Source organism: Alosa sapidissima, chromosome 5 (genome assembly GCF_018492685.1).
Source record: "Alosa sapidissima isolate fAloSap1 chromosome 5, fAloSap1.pri, whole genome shotgun sequence".
Lineage (NCBI taxonomy): Eukaryota > Metazoa > Chordata > Actinopteri > Clupeiformes > Clupeidae > Alosa > Alosa sapidissima.
The window spans coordinates 922501-940000 of NC_055961.1; the positions used below are offsets into that span (position 1 = coordinate 922501).

The window sequence follows — 17500 nt, forward strand, 5'->3', positions numbered from 1 at the left end:
GTGTGTGAGTGTGTGTGTGTGTGAGTGTGTGTGTGGTGTGTGAGTGTGTGTGTGTGTGAGTGTGAGTGTGTGGTGTGTGTGTGTGTGTGTGGTGTGTGTCAGTGTGTGAGTGTGTGTGTAAAGTTCATCTCATCTGGTCTCTGTCTCTGTGCAGGTCATGTATGGGGCTCTAGTGTGTGTGTGTGTGTGTGTGTGTGTGTGTGTGTGTGTGAGTGTGTGTGTGTGTGTGTGTGGTGTGTGAGTGTGTGTGTGTGTGTATGTGTGTGTGTGTGTGTGTGAGTGTGTGTGTGTGTGAGTGTGTGTGTAAAGTTCATCTCATCTGGTCTCTGTGCAGGTCATGTATGGGGCTCTAGTCGCTTGCCTTGTTCTACGCTGTGTGTTCATAGTGACATGGTGAGTGTCCCAGCATCACACACACATCTATCTTCTAATGACTATGAGGCACATATATATACTGTGCGTGTATGTGTGTGTGTGTGTGTGTGTATATATATATACACACATACATATAGCGTATATTGAATGTAATGCATAGATTTCCCTTCTCTTCAGGGTTTATCCGTGGCTGAGGCCGCTATGCTACGTGTCTCTGGGTTTCTTTCTGCTGGGATTCCTGCTCTGGAACATTGATAACCTCCTCTGTGGCTCGCTGAGGTAAATTAGTTATGTGTGAACTGTTGAGGTAAATTAGTTATGTGTGAACTGTTACGTGTGAACTGTTGAGGTAAATTAGTTACATGTGAACTGTTGAGGTAAATTAGTTATGTGTGAACTGTTACGTGTGAACTAGGTAAATTGAGGTAAATTAGTTATGTGTGAACTGTTACGTGTGAACTAGGTAAATTGAGGTAAATTAGTTATGTGTGAACTGTTGAGGTAAATTAGTTACTGTATGTGTGAACTGTTAACTGTTGAGGTAAATTAGTTACTGTATGTGTGAACTGTTGAGGTAAATTAGTTATGTGTAAACTGTTGAGGTAAATTAGTTATGTGTGAACTGTTACGTGTGAACTGTTGAGGTAAATTAGTTATGTGTAAACTGTTGAGGTAAATTAGTTATGTGTGAACTGTTACGTGTGAACTGTTGAGGTAAATTAGTTATGTGTGAACTGTTACATGTGAACTGTTGAGGTAAATTAGTTATGTGTGAACTTTTGAGGTAAATTAGTTATGTGTGAACTGTTACGTGTGAACTGTTACAGTTTGGTATCTAATATGTGTAAAAGAGGAAAAGTACTGGAAACACATACAGTCGACTCACATAGCACTGCAAATACATAGACTCACATAGCACTGCAAATACATAGACTCACATAGCACATGCTTCACCTCACTGTGTGTTCACTGTGTGCTCTGTGTTCACTAATTCACGGATGGGATAAATGCAGAGACCAAATTCCTTGTATATGCAAGGCCTACAAACCTGATTTACATTTTACATTTACATTTTTTATTTTGGTTTTGTCTAAAACTTTTACGCTCTGATTATGTTGTATTTGTGTGTGAAGGTATTTATGTACTTTGAGTTATTCTTCTGCATAACACTCTAATTATCTTGTATTTGTTAGTAAAAGTATTTATTGTTATTCTTCAGCATAACACTCTGATTTCTCTGCAGGGCCTCTCGCCAAACACTGCCCCCTGGTGTTGGAGTGGTGACACAGTTCCATGCCTGGTGGCACATTCTTACAGGCCTCGGCTCCTACCTCCACATTCTCCTCAGGTCTCACTTAGCCCACTTCCATTTCACTACTTTGGTTTCTATTTCTTTATTTGTTTGTTTGTTTGTTTGTGCAAGATACATTTTTGGATCAATGTGTTTTTTTTGTTTGTTTTTTTCGTCCAGCCTCCAGATCAGATCAACCTACCTCAAGCACAGACCAGAGATTAAGGTAGGTGAAAGGTCACTCTCTCTCTTACACACACACACACACACACGTGTATCTTATCTGGGCGTGGTGCAGCAGTACCATCTGATAATTCGTCAGCCAGGCTAAAATCCTGAACCTGCCGCCAATGCAAGTCTGTCTTGCTTTGGATAAAAGCTGTGTCTTAACGTAAGGTTTGAAGCTGTGGTTGAATAAGGCTTCATGCTGTGGTTAAATACCTGACAAGTGGCATAGTTGAAACTTTGAGAATGAAATATTCAAAATGAAAAAGACAAAAAAAAAACATGTAGGTCTGCAGTTGACTTACAAATTAATACAAATTAAAGTTGCGTGATACCGCGTGATCCCACGCGCGGACCGCGAGTGAAGCTGGCCAAGTCAAAGACCACTGTAGGTCTGCAGTTGCCTGTTGAAGCACTGCCCACTGTAGGTCTGCAGTTGACTGTTGAAGCACTGCCCACTGTAGGTCTGCAGTTGACTGTTGAAGCACTGCCCACTGTAGGTCTGTTCAGTTTGTATTTAGTTGCATCGCTTCATTCATTATTTCATTATTCACTGTTCTAATTGTGCTGTTCGTTGTGTTTAGTTTGTGTGTGGTGTTTAATTCATTGTTTTGCTGTTCGTTGTGTTTAGTTTGTGTGTGCGGTGTTTAATTCATTGTTTTGCTGTTCATTGTGTTTAGTTTGTGTGTGGTGTTTAATTCATTGTTTTGCTGTTCGTTGTGTTTAGTTTGTGTGTGGTGTTTAACAGGTGTTTAATTCATTGTTTTGCTGTTCGTTGTGTTTAGTTTGTGTGTGGTGTTTGGCCGACACTGCACATCGGGTCAGCGAAGACAGGGTGAAGAAGAGCGAAGGCTGGCAGTAAGCGGCCTCCCGCCACCAGCCTCAGAGAGAGGCTCCGCTCCGCGCGTCTGGACACGACGACGGCCCTCCCAGACGCCAGCTTGAGGTTTTCTGCCCCAGGCCAGCGCTGTTCCTTCTTCATTTGGCCGCGTAGCGTTGAGAAGAGAACATTATTATAACACAGGACTGTTCAACTCTCATCCTTTTTAAACATTTGAGCTAATTACTCAACAATTAGTTGTTACCATTTTTAGGTGATTTTGAGGTGACACAACCAGTTTTGATTTTGTATTTATTTAAATGCATTGATCTATGGGTTCATGAAAACGCTGAAAAAGACTGCGAGATCTTTACCTCAGATAGTATTCTACACAGGGATAGATTTTATTCTGTGTGCTGCAAGATAGTTTGTTCATAAAGAAAGTCATAATCCATTTGCCATTAACATTTTTAAGTGTCTTAATATTCATGGTAGATCACTATCAAAAGTCATTACCTTAACTGGAAAAGTCCTTCATACAGAATTAGGGGTGTAGGACAAATCAATACAGTGTAGTATTGTGATATTTTTGACACGATACCGTCGTGATACAGTGCCACTAAGTATCTCAGTATTTTTATTTAATTTATATTGTGATTTTGATTTTATCTGGATATATATGTCTACTCTGATAACATTGTGTCTTAAGTACTTAAAATACATACATTAGACCTGGTTCTTCTCTTGAGTCATCACAGTAATGGGAAAGGAAGTCAAAGCAACGAACAAAGAACAAGAACAAGAGTTCTTACTAAAGAACAAGATGGCTATACTTGCTGTATTCTATAAAGATGGCAGTAATATGGTGTTGTGACCTAAATATCATGATGTTATCATATTGTTCTTTGCTAATTCTCACCCCTTGTACATAACCGTTCAGAGTGAAGTTGCAAGTGAGGATTTTCCAAACAGATTGAAGCACAAGAAGTTATATAGGCTGGATTTAGGGTTTCTGTCATTTGCAGTTTCATTTCCTCATTTTTCTTTACTAAATAAAAACAAGAAGTTAGTGCAGCCTTATTTATTACGACTGTACTGATAGACACCAACAGCACACAGTCTGCTGATAGGAAGATTATTTCCCATGAGCCGAGTCATATTTTGAACATATTTTGAGCTTTTCACCTCTTTCACCATAGTCTCGTCTGTGGCTATCGCTGCATGGCTTGTGATCTCATGAAGGAAGTTATTTACACAGAACACTCACTTTTCACTTTGTTTGTTTGCTCACTCATTTTCCTTTTGTTTTCTAAACTGTGGGGAACATTTCTGCATCTGGGGTAAATTGTTGGAATGGACTATTTCACTAAGCAGCTCTAAGGACTCAATGTATTGTACTACAAAACTACCTGAACCATATTTGGAATCGTCCCAAATGAATGCTGGTGACCCATGCTAATCCATATTTGGCTAATTTTGTAACTATCGGTTAACATGGAAATCTATAAATATGGACCATGTGTTGGAAATGCTTTACATTAAGGTTAATAGACATCAGTAAGTGCATGGGTTAACATCAATGAACCATCATTCTCAGTGTTGTTAAATCACGTAATGCACTGTCCTGGATCCCTTGGTTTAGAGCCTGTTACCAAATCATTTCAAATCCAGTTTGCTAGATGATTTTTTGCATCAGTTAAGCATGAATAAGCCATGAACTTCAGCTTTCAGAAACATTCGCCAATTACAATACTTCATCTTATTTTTTAGTGTCATTAATTCTTCATCTTAACGTAAAGCATTGCCCATGTGTTACCTGTGTATTGTAGACCACTTGAACTGCCATAACCATGTTTTTATCCCAGTGAAGCTGGTTAGTAATCATTAAATGTCAAGTTACAATATTAGGTATGGTTGCTTCATATCACTCCTAAAACTGATGTCATATAAGCACAAATGTTTAATTGCATATAAAAAGTCCAACTTAGCCAAGTTACTGGACATGATTAGAAGTGTCTCTACGTCCTGTGTGATGCTGCTTCTGCCGATGGTGGAGCGTTGTGTTGTCGTAAATGTTTAGGGTGCCTTATTTCCCAGAGTGCAGTAGGCTCGGAAACAGGTTTTCCCCCCCTGATCAATGGACCCAGATCCAGGCCTGACCTGCCTCATGGGTTCGTTGCCGTCTGGGTTTCCACCCTGGGGGCACTTCCATGTTGCCTTGCTCCAGAGGGACGTTCAAATGACCATGCAGACTTTTGTGTTCAGCCCACTCACTAGAGTTGGACACAGAACCCAGCCGTTTGCCCCTATGTGAAGATCCTATGGGAGAAAGCTATGCTGTAAGTGCAGTATGGGGAAATCCTATGGGAGGGAGTTCTAATCTATTTGCAGTATGTGAAGATCCTATGGGAGGGAGTTCTAATCTATGTGCAGTATGGGGAGATCCTATGGGAGGGAGCTACTGTGCAGTAAGGGGCCTATGGGAGATGGTATGGGGACCAGCCCACTGTGATTCCTCCTGTTGCCATGTTCCTGCCAAGGCCTACCTGTGCGTCCTATTACCATGTGATTTGTGAAGTTTGTGAGAAAAAAAGAGTATAATTTAAAACATTTTGTGCAGTTGCAGTTTATGCTATTAAAGGATTTGAAAACTACCTCTTTGCACCTGTGTTATGTATCCAGTGTTGCTGTCATGCATAGTTGTAGTCTATCCCATGCCCTCATTAAAGACGCAGTAGTCTATCCCATGCCTAGTCTATACCATGCCCCCATTAGTCTATGCCCTCATTAAAGATGCAGTAGATAGATAGATAGATACTTTATTGATCCCAGGGGAAATTCAAGGTAGCCTATACCATATCATTAGTCTATCCCATGCCCTCATTAGTCTATCCCAGGGGGTCAAGAGCGTGCAGATTAGCTTCGGCATGTTAGTATACGGCATTTTCAAATATGGAGCATTTGGAACCAGCTCCATGCACGAAAATCCGTGTTGGACACGAGATCTCATGCGTGTACATGTTGGTGGGCGGTTACCTATCCGGCGGCTACAGCCAAACGTTATTCAGTGCGTATTTCTTGAGGAGCCTATGAGAAGACGTGCATATTATGGTTGTTTATCCATCATATGACAAAAAAAGAAAATTGTATTGATCTTGTTTCGTTGTTGTTTGTCTCGAACAAACATAGCCTAAACATGATTAAAGTAGTGCTGTCAGTTAAACGCGTTATTAACGGCGTTAACGTAAACCTATTTTAACGGCGTCAATTTTTTATCACAAGATTAACGTTCTTTTTGGTGTAACAAACTTTGTAGTTTTTTCACAAGCTGTTGCAACAACTAGTAACGTTAGAACAACTACACCACACTGGATCTAGCTAGACCGTGCTGCATGTACACGCCCCCTTTTAGGGGAAAGGGAGCTGTTTGGATAATGGAAACCTATGCTGCATAGAAGTGGGGAGCGCAAAGGGGTTATACTTACTCAATCTTGAAACAAACGTGAATAAAAGGCACAAAATAAGGTTGGTGTAAGAGTTATCTGTGTGTTTATGGGATTAATGTGACCATTATGTTCCTATTTTTTGCTCTTTCCAGTTTAGCCTAGTAACAGGAGTATCACGAATGTAGGCACAGTCAAACTGCCCGTGGTTGACTATAACTATGTTCGGCAAGCTTAACTTTACATGTCATAACATCAACTAAACATAATGTAACGATTTGATAGCGACACACAGAGTTGTCCAATCAAAACGTTTATTAGCTGAGAACAAGAGCAGGGACACAGACCCAGAACACAATACACACGGGGCAGGTCCATAGACAGTAAACAGGTCAAGTACACACACACACGCTACAGGAGAGGACGCAGCCCCCCACACAAAAAGGATCACACACGAGGGAGAACTAAAAGGGAAACATGTTACAATAAAGACGCTAACATTACACTCAAAACTAAGGAGATATACAGACATAAACCCCAAATGTTCGCTCCCGCATCCCAGCATGCCCTGCGTGGGAGAACGCTAGCACTGTCTTGTGCGCCGACATTACACCATAGACAGTAAAAGAAATGGACGAACAGACTCCGTCGTTTTCAATGGGAGGGCACTGAGTCAAATAGAACGATTTTTCAGTTGGTCCCCCCAGTACTGCGCAGCCTCACTTAACTTCGTGACGATAGCCATAGGACTGAATCTTGTAACTCATATGATAGACACACAGAAATTCTTCTCACATTTCCTTCGCCTTCAAAGTCATCAAAGTTAAACATTTATTTATGTATTATTATTAATATTATCCTCACCAAGTCGTGTTAATGTTGAAGCTACCATACATGATCATCTTTAAAAACAGTCATGCTAAAACAAAACAAAAAAGTTATAGCCTTGAAGCTATTTTCTTTCCACTTTTCCGACCTACGGTCAATCCATCGAAAACCTCTGAAATGATTACTGCCGTTTTTTTTTTTTTTTTTAAATTAGGTTGCCTCTGTGTAATGCTTTACCTTAACATACGGTCGTGTATGCTAGGTTTTGCTTACGAGTTACCGTCATAGACAGTAAGGTGGACTGAGCTTCTTATCCAAACAATACGGTTATCTCCCTACGGCGCGAAAGAGAGATTACGTCAAAGCTAGCTTCCCTCCAACCGAACAAGCTAACCATTCTTCTTACGGGTAACCAACATTACGGACGAGGTAGTGGAGTCTGTTTTGCCTTTGTAGTGTTTATGTTGATTACACAAAAGCTACAATATCAGCACAGGATATATGTTATATGAAGTTATGGTATTTCAAAAAAATCCTAGAATGAATGGACTTCTATGGGAGTTAGCAGAGAGGTGGTCCCTCCAGCCTACGTCGATTCTTCTACTTCCGGGAATTCGCCTGCCCCCTTGCATTACACAGCTCCCCCAACAAGCCATTGCCGTCCTCTGCAATGACTACGAGGTAGCCACATGCTAACGTTGGCACGCGTCGCCCGCCACTCAGTCCAGTGCGACAGAACCGCCAACTCAAGTGGGGTGCACGCCGCAGGAGCTCACTCAACGGGGAGCCACGCTGCTAGCAATCCAGCGCGGGCGTGCTAGCAGCCACGTGGCCGACCCGCTCGTCACCAGCTCCCTCTCAGCAGCCGCCCTCAGGCTGCACTTTTCGCGGCGTGTCACCGCGGCACTCCTCCTCTCCTGGCGGGGCCCTAGGTGGCCTTTTCAACCGTCGACACTGTACCAAGCACCGGGGTTCGAGGGGGGTCAGATGAAGCTGCACCAACGCCACTCCGCTCCGTCGATTCACCGACCAGGACAGACAGGCACCGACTCCGCAGCAACCGGACCACGCTGAGCTCTCCCGCTGCAGCTACCGTCTTCAGCGTCCCTCCTCGCAGAGCCGTCCTGCTCTGCTCTCGGCCCGTTCCACTCCCTCGCGGCCTCAGCGAAGGCACGACCCCGAGATGGCCATGCTAACGAACTCCACACCACAAACTTTTTTTTTTTTAAAGGCGCCGGCCAACAGGCCAACTAGAACGGGCGCCCACACAGCACGTTGCCTCTCACACGCACCCAAACGTTTTAGAGTTCAGAGGGCCATTCCGTCGAAGCAGCCCCACCGTCGTGAGTTCGCTGCCCCCAGCGCCTCTGCCAACCGTCCGTCATCCAGGCTTTATTAGCTGAGAACGAGTGCAGGGACACAGATCCAGAACACAACACACACGGGGCAGGTCAAGTACACACACACGCTACACATACAGGAGAGGACGCAGCCCCCCACACAAAAAGGATCACATACGAGGGAGAACTAAAAGGGAAACATATTACAATAAAGACGCTAACATTACACTCAAAACTAAGGAGAAATACAGACATAAACCCAATGTTCGCTCCCGTATCCCAGCATGCCCGGCGTGGGAGAACGCTACACAAGGCGCCGACGTTACAATAAGTCACACATTCATTCTATCACTTGTAATATGAACGTAGCCTTTTTCCTACAACTAGGTGAGATAATTGGCTATGCCTGTTATACTGAAGTTCCACAGTTAGCTAGCTAGCAAGCTAACCGTTTTACATGGGATATGATATGGTAAGTGTAGCTAGTACGTGCTGAATGGGTTGTAGTGTAGCCTACATCGTTTCGACATGAGTAAGTTACGTACACATAATTCTTTATAACTGCCGTGTTAGTAAAATTATTGAATGGCCTGTAAATTAATAACTAGATGTAACGTCAAGGTGTAGGCTATCTGTCTTTCCCATTAGAATCAATGATATATGTATGTTAACTTGTTTTCCGCTAAAATGGGGCGTGATGCAGATTAAATGTAACCTATCTTTATGATGATGCGCCTTTAGTAGGCTACATAAAGGCATGCTGCACACATTTGTTTGGGCTTTCCGAGACGGCCAAAGAGTAGATTCGTAGCCTACAATAAACGCAGTTCTGAACTCCCGGTCAGCTGAATGGTGTTTTAAATAGCTGTGGACACCGATGCCGACATTTCGACATTAATTTACTGTACATTAGATTCCATTCTTTTCAATACAACTCTGCACACCAGCATCGCACTTTGCCGTGTAAATCACGATTCAGTTATATTTGGTCGACGCCGCTCCATAAAATCCATTGTTCATCCAGTGTTTGCGTGTTAAAAACTTCGGCGCTGATGTGTGTGGCAAGTGACAGTGCACCATAGACTGTAGGCCTATAAAACGGCAGTGCACTCATGTCGAAAAGTTCCTTATTTTTCAGCTGAACTCAAAGATAATAAATATAGTATTTTATGTTTGTTATGCCCTTTATTAGCTATATTTCTGAAGAATATATTGTGTTGCCTCAGGTCTGCTGCACATCTTTTGAAATTTGATTTGAAATAATCAAATAGACCTACTTAAAGTTAAGTTAATGAGGTAACTTCCTTTGCTTTCATTTGAATCCTAATTAAGATACACAATAATTGCTTTATATTGTTAACATGGACTCCTGGAAAGTTCAGAAATGCAAAATAATATAATTTTAATCATGCGATAAAATATGTGATTAATCGTGATTAACTATAGGAATTCAGCGATTAATCATGATTAAAATGTTTAATCGTTTGACAGCACTAATAAGTATAAACATATAACTAAACTCCTGTAGTGAATGTGACCGGCATAATTCACCTTTGTTATTAAGTGTGGTTCTACACACCGTTCATATTAAACACAGCACTTTGTTCTGTCTGTAGTTACTTCATGTAAGTATAACTGTTCAGGGATCGTGGTACCTTTAAATGTTATGAATGTGTGATGACATGTAGCCCCATGCCTGTTTTGTTGCTGGACAGCGGCATTTTGTTTTTCAGTGTTTTTCCTATCAAAATAAACGACACACGCATTTGTGTGCTCAACGTGAGAAATTGTCTCTTGCGATTTACTGCAATTTCCACACTCCACTGTACAATAAAGACAGTAGAAGATAAGAAAACTAACAATACTAAATACACTATATAAATTAAATTAAGAAAGGGTGATCAAGCATAATACGCTTGCAGTGACAGGGCCGGGACTGGGAAGGTGCTCAAGAGAGTGAGTGTCATGGTGAAGGTGCAAAAAGTGGTCCAACATTAGTCCAACAGTGCAACAGTGCAAGAGTAAGGTCTAGAGACCAGCATAAATAATATAGACAAATAGGAGAGTAAAGTATAATGTAGACAAGGTAATATAAAAAACTATTTCAGTGCAAGAACAGGTTGAGGTAATAGGGTTATAGCCATTTATTTATTCAGTATTGTAGCAGAAGCCTGACTGCAGCCATTGATCATGTGTTTAGCATGAAAAACAGTGTAGCAGTAAAACAGTAGTGAAAACATTAGGCTGTGTACAATAGTAAAACAGTAGTAAAACAGTAGTAAGCAGTAGTGGGCAGTCAGTACTCAAACATGGAGAGGGTGGAGAGGCAGACAGACTAAGCAGAGAAGTCTATCTCTCCTCTTCCCTTTAGTGAAGCATTGAACAGTTCAATGGCCCTAGGAACAAATGACATCCTCAGCCTTTCAGTTGTGCATGGCAATGAGCGAAGTCTCCAGCTGATCAAGCTCTTTTGCTTTTTGATAGTGCTGTAGAGTGGATGACATTCATTATCCAAGATGTTGATCAGTTTGTTTAGGGTCCTTTTGTCAGATATTGAAGTGATGCACTCCAGTTCAGCTCCCACTACAGAGCCAGCCTTCCTTACCAGCCTGTCAAGTCACCCAGCATCCTTCTTCTTTGTGCTTCCTCCCCAGCATACCACTGCATAAAAGAGGGCGCTGGCCACAACAGACTGGTAGAACATCCTAAGGAGCTTGCTGCACACATTGAAGGACCGCAGCCTCCTCAGGAAGTACAGCCTGCTCTGCCCTTTCTTGTAGAGTGCATCAGTGATGGCTGAACAGTTCAGTTTATTGTCCAGGTGGAGTCCCAGATACTTGTAGGTGCTTACCACCTCCACATTGACCCCATCAATGGAGACTGGTAGCAGAGTGGGCTTAGACCTGCGGAAATCCACCACCATCTCCTTGGTCTTTGAAGTGTTGAGTTGAAGGTGATTGAGTTTGCACCATTGCACAAAGTCCTCCACCAGGCTCCTGTACTCCTCCTCCTGCCCGTTCCTGATACACCCCACAATTGCAGTATCATCAGAAAACTTCTGCATGTGGCATGACTCGGTGTTGTAGCAGAAGTCAGATGTGTACAGGGTGAACAGGACTGGAGAGAGCACAGTTCCCTGTGGCGCTCCGGTGCTGCTGATCACAGTGTCAGAGAGGCAGTTCTTCAGTCTGACGAACTGTGGTCGCTCGGTCAGGTAATCTGTAATCCAGGTTACCAGGTGAGCGTCCACACCCATCTGCAAGAGCTTGTCTCTTGTAAAAGATAAGTGATGGCATCGTCCAGGCCCACTTTCTCCTGGTATGCAAACTGTAAAGGGTCTAGTGCATGGCATACCTGTGGTCTGAGCATACCTAAGACCAGTCGCTCCATTGTTTTCATCACATGTGATGTTAGAGCGACAGGACTGAAGTCATTAACCCTCTAGGCGTCACGGTCGAGTTTACTCGACAAGATTCGGCACTGAATAAAACGGCCGTACGGTCATTTTTCGTTCGACCTCCACTCCACTAGAAGGCAGACAAGTCATACGTCATCCCCGAGTCGAAAAAACGACATGCTTTAAACAAAACTTTCTAGCTACAGCGCATTGAATCAGTGCGTGAAATACTGGAGCTAGTGTGCGTGTGAGCCACTTTGTCAGAGCGATATTGTCAACGTCAGCGAGTATTTGCATTAGATTATCGTCTAATGGCATGAAAAAAGTTTACCTGAAATGAAGTGTTGGGTCTTCTATTCGCGGACCCTGATTCTGAAGGGGAATATCTGCCTTCAGGAAATGACGCTGATTCGTTTAGTGAGGCTTCAGATGCGTCCCTGCCTTGCAATGATGCAGCTGGACAAAGTGAGAGTTTACTCCATAGTTTAGCTTACACCAAGCACAAACGTTGAATCGTTTGCCCAATGTCACTGGTGGGAATAATGTTTCACGGGTTCGGAGTGTTCATCGGGAAGTTAGCAGGGTGTTAGTGGTGTGGCGAACGAGGCTGGAGGTAGCCTAATGTCCATAGCGCTAGCTTTTGTCTTCTGAACGTGTGCCTCTCCGCAATCGCGGCGACAGTAACGTGGTGGAGCCTTTGTCTAATGCCACTGGGTATGTTAGACGAGGTCGAAGTGCTCATAGGACAGTTAGGGGGGAACGTAGAGGCAGTGTAGGGAGTCGCAATGAGAATGACAGTAGGCCTAGTCCGAGCTGCGCAAATTCTCTCCACACGACACGAGCGCGAGGCAGATCTGGCCATGCTGCTCGCAACAGGAGCAGAGGTGGTGACACGGGGCAGGAGAGCCATTAGGCCATGCATAGTCTATCACAAGATGATGGGAATGCCAGCCCTGTATGGATAAGATATGGATATGGATAGTCATTATCTCTACAGCAAAAGGCCTGCTACATAAAAAAAAAATTGTCAGCCATTTATTAGTAATGATTTACACTGTTGATTATCTATTTCCCTGACCATTTAGGACGTGTTCTTTTTTGTGTGTTCATGTCCTTGTGATGTGTGTGTCTTTGTCAGCTAAGAAAAAAACAACAAAAAAAACATCAACAAAAACAACAAAAAGAAAACAAATACTAACATTGTCTCTTGTCTTGTCTCGTCATCTCACTCCTGATCTGTGCCTTGCCGTGGCAAGTGAGCTTTTGAACTAAACAGGTCTTGTCTCCTTGTGTTTGTGTGTCATCTGAATAATATATATGTGCCCCATACATGGAATCAGTGTGCCTACTGTATGTAGTAAATGGAAAATCTCTACAGCAAAAGGCCAGCCTACCGCTACATGCATTTGGTTTGTTTCTGCCATTTATTAGTAATGATTTATACAGTTTGTTTACTACTTATTATTTACCTGAGCATTCAGTATTGTCCAATATAGCATACAGAAGGTGAGGGACATTTTAGGGGAAAAGAAGTGGTGCATTTTATCATTCAAACATGCAACTTTTCATGAAAATTCTATAATCCAAGATGGCCGCCACCATATGACGTCATAATATGCAAATTAGACATAAACATTTAATCTCTACATAAACTTTGGGTCATCCTTAATATTTCTCTAATTTACAGAAAGTCTCTATCTCTTATCACTTTTAAGATATAGCCTTTTAAAATGAAGATGTCAAAATCGAACGTTTCGAAAAAAAAACTCTGGCGCCTAAAGGGTTAACCCTTTAGGCGCCAGAGGTTTTTTTCCGAAACGATCAATTTCGTCACATCGTCATATGGTGGCGGCCATCTTGGATTATAGAATTTTCATGAAAAGCCGCATGTTTGATGATAAAATGCACCACTTCTTTCCCCCCAAAATGTCCCTCACCTTTTGTATGCTATATTGCACAATACTGAATGCTCAGGTAAATAGTAAGTAGTGAACAAACTGTGTAAATCATTACTAATAAATGGCAGAAACAAACCAAATGCATGTAGCGGTAGACTGGCCTTTTGCTGTAGAGATTTTCCATTTACTACATACAGTAGGCACTCTGATTCCATGTATGGGGCACATATATATTATTCAGATGACACACAAACACAAGTAGACAAGACCTGTTTAGTTCAAAAGCTCATTTGCCACGCCAAGGCACAGATTAGGAGTGAGATGACGAGACAAGACAAGAGACAATGTTAGTATTTTTTTTCCTTTTGTTGTTTTTGTTAATGTTGATGATGACCTCGTCTAACATACCCAGTGGCTTTAGACAAAGGCTCCACCACGTTACTGTCGCCGCGATTGTGGAGAGGCACAAGACAGAAGCTAGCGCTATGGACATTAGGCTACCTCCAGCCTCGTCCGCCACACCACTAATACCCTGCTAACTTCCCGATGAACACTTCAAACCCGTGAAACATTATTCCCACCAGTGACATTGGGCAAACGATTCAACGTTTGTGCTTGGTGTAAGCTAAACTATGGAGTAAACTCTCACTTTGTCCAGCTGCATCATTGCAAGGCAGGGACGCATCTGAAGCCTCACTAAACGAATCACCGTCATTTCCTGAAGGCAGATATTCTCCTTTAGAATCAGGGTCCGCGAATAGAAGACCCAACACTTCATTTCAGGTAAACTTTTTTGATGCCATTAGACGATAATCTAATGCAAATACTCGCTGACGTTGACAATATCGCTCTGACAAAGTGGTTCACACGCACACTAGCTCCGGTATTGCACGCACTGATTCAATGCGCTGTAGCTCAAAAGTTTTGTTTAAACCATGACCTTTTTCGGACTCGGGGATGACGTATGACTTGTCTGCCATCTAGTGAAGTGGAGGTCGAGTGAAATATGACACCCTATTTGACTAAATCGGCCGTTTTATTCAGTACCGCATCTTGTCGAGTAAACTCGACAGTGGCGCCTAGAGGGTTAAGCTCACTGGGGTGTGGTTTCTTGGGGACGGGGGTGAGACATGATGTCTTCCACAGTGTTGGAACTTGTCCGAGACGTAGACTCCAGTTGATGTGCTTCAGTGGCTCCCCCAGTTCAGCAGCACAGGCCTTGAGCAGCCTTGGACACAGTCTGTCAGGCCTGGCTGCCTTCCGAGGATGAACTTTTTTTAAAAGATAACTTACTTAATCAGCTGTGATGATTGGGGGGGATGAGGGGAGTGGAGGGTGAGGAGGAGGAGGGGTGCTTCTGAGAGGGTTGTCGTGTGGCTAGAGACTGATGGCCGTTGGCTGAGGCCATTGTTGCCGCACTACTCGTGGTCACCATGTGGGGAGAGGTGCGATAGCCTGATCAGCAGTGATGATGGAGGGGGGGAGGGGGGCAGCATCTGGGGTCTGTGTGTCTGATGGCTGTTGACTGAGGTCGTTGTCACCTCGTTGTTTGTGGTCGCCATGTGGGGGAGGGGTGCAATATCCAGTGATGGTGGGGCTGAGTGTTGCACTGGTAATGAGGTGGGCTGGGGGATGGGCAATCAAACCTGTTGTAAAAGTGGTTCAGCTGGTTCGCCCCGTCCAGGTCTCCCTCCACAGAGCTGCTGCTCTTCTTAAGGCCAGTGATAGATTTCATACAGTCCCACACCTCCTTGATGTTGTTATCTTGCAGCTTCTGTTCCATCTTCCTTCTGTAGTCCTCCTTAGCCTCTTTCAGCTTATTCTTGAGTTCCCCCTGTACTCGCCTCAGCTCTGCCATGTCCCCCTCCTTAAACGCCATCTTTTTCCTATTGAGAATGACACTGCCTCATGCCAAAAGGTTGTAAGATAATGTGGTAGAAACATGGAATCAAAAAAATAATCGTTTTTATCTCTTTTTAGCATTTTTATGAAAAAGGGCAAGTCCAAAATTTCAAAATGTAGTAACAGTTTTAGAAAAGCAATAAGCCACATGAGTCCTTAGATTCCGCTGTGCGTCGTGCCCAACAACGCCCATAAGCTGTTCTCAAATCAGTGGAAACTATGACAACGCCCATAAGCTGTTCTCAAATCAGTGGAAACTATGGCCTCTTGGGGCTTATTGCTTAATTCAACTATGACACAACAATGGGCATGCAGCATTTCTTCCAAGTCAAGTCAAGTCATTTTATTTGTAGCACATTTAAAGGTGCCATGTGTAATGTCCGCCAAAAAATCAATTCATACTCCACATTCCATAAAAGATGGGGCAGTATACCTCCAGAAAGTGAGTTGGTCTACCCTAGAGTAACAACCGTGTATTGCAGTTTGGCTGGCGGTTATGTTGCCCGCATACCGCCTCCCATGGCCGAAACTGGTATTATGACACCTGTCGGGCTGTGGCTAGTAATTTAGCATGCTAATTTAGGTTGATCTCTCTGCATCACTATACCTTGTCATTTTTTTAATGACATCATCGCCCTTATTTCTTCTCATTCTTTTAATGCGTGTAGCTCATTTTTTGGATATTTTTACCTCAATTCTTACACATGGCACCTTTAAACGAACAACAGTTGACCCAAAGTGCTTTACAAGTTAGAGCAGGGAAGGCAGAAACAATATGCCTTGAGGATACATAGACAGGTGTGCAAGACTCCATGAATATAGTTAAATAATCTCAAATAGAATTAAACAAATGTAAACAGATAAAGTTTAAAGAGGTAAAACAAAGCATAAACTTAAATTAAAAGACTATAGAATCTAAAAACCAAATGATAAATACCAAAGGATAAGAATGGATAAGAATGAAGATATATATCGTTTTTTTAGCCACCAGTAGCGGTGTCCTTACTTGTTCCCAGGTGCCTTTCTGATGAAACATAAATCATGAAGTGGCCTCTTAGACAGCATTGTGTCACTATGACATGCCCCTTGCAATCCCAGTAAATGAGATGTAGTGCCGTGCAGTCTGGCATTCTCATGTAATCTCATGTATTGTGATTTCCTTTGTCATCGTCCACTTTAGGCCAGGACACACCCTCATCCCTATCTCACAATGGCAAATTAATATTTTAACTTTCCTTACCATCGTGAGATTGGATCTTTCTTAGAGGTTCAGCGATAGCGGGGTAACTTCACATCGTGAGACTGGGTCTTTCTTAAAGGTTGTATCAGCGATAGCAGGGTAACTTCACTATTTTCATTAAAGGTGCTCTAAGTGATGGTCTAATGGTCGTCAAATCACGTCTTTATGGAAATGCCGGAGGTGTCAAAACTCGTCATTATGGGTACAGGGGGTGTCGTCAAAAGTCGTCTTTATGGGAAAAAGAGTTAAAGGTTGTATCGTAACTTCACTTCACTAAGAGTTTTTACCCAAGTGCCATAAAACACCTGAACAATTGACGGCACTGCACCCTTTGGACTGTCTTTTTTAGCTACTTATTTATTTATTACTGTGCATATATTGTCTTGCTGTCTTTTGTCTTAGGTGTAGTTCATGTTCCATGTTTCATGTGTCTTGTTATGTGTCACCACTAGGGGAAGTGCAATTGAATTTCGTTGTCACTATGTGCAATGACAATAAAGGCATTCTAATCAGGGCTTGAAAACTAAATAATTTTTTAAACGTTCCGTTCCGAACGGTTCAGGTAGGCCTATGTTTAACGTTTTCGTTCTTGCATGCGTTCCGCCACCAACATATCGGTCCTGAACCGGTTCGGAACGCAAAATATCGTTCGTTCTTAAAGTTCCGGCAGTGTTTGGCGGGCCTATTAAGTCTATTTTTGTGGACTTTACCTTAGAATAGACGTAGGCTACTCATTATGTC

At 42.7% G+C, this 17500-nt stretch overlaps 1 protein-coding gene across 2 annotated transcripts in view; it reads left to right on the forward strand.

Moving 5' to 3' along the window:
• Positions 1-5365, forward strand: part of acer3 (alkaline ceramidase 3) — a 32534-nt gene extending 27169 nt beyond the window's left edge. The window contains exons 7-12 of one of the 2 annotated variants that reach the window (XM_042092076.1): positions 335-393; positions 553-654; positions 1619-1723; positions 1847-1892; positions 2476-2485; positions 2640-2662. In XM_042092076.1, the coding sequence (XP_041948010.1) occupies positions 335-393; positions 553-654; positions 1619-1723; positions 1847-1892; positions 2476-2485; positions 2640-2647 (330 nt within the window). In that variant the 3' untranslated portion in view covers positions 2648-2662. The other variant, XM_042092075.1, reaches the window with a different exon arrangement.
• The last annotated feature ends 12135 nt before the right edge of the window (positions 5366-17500 follow it).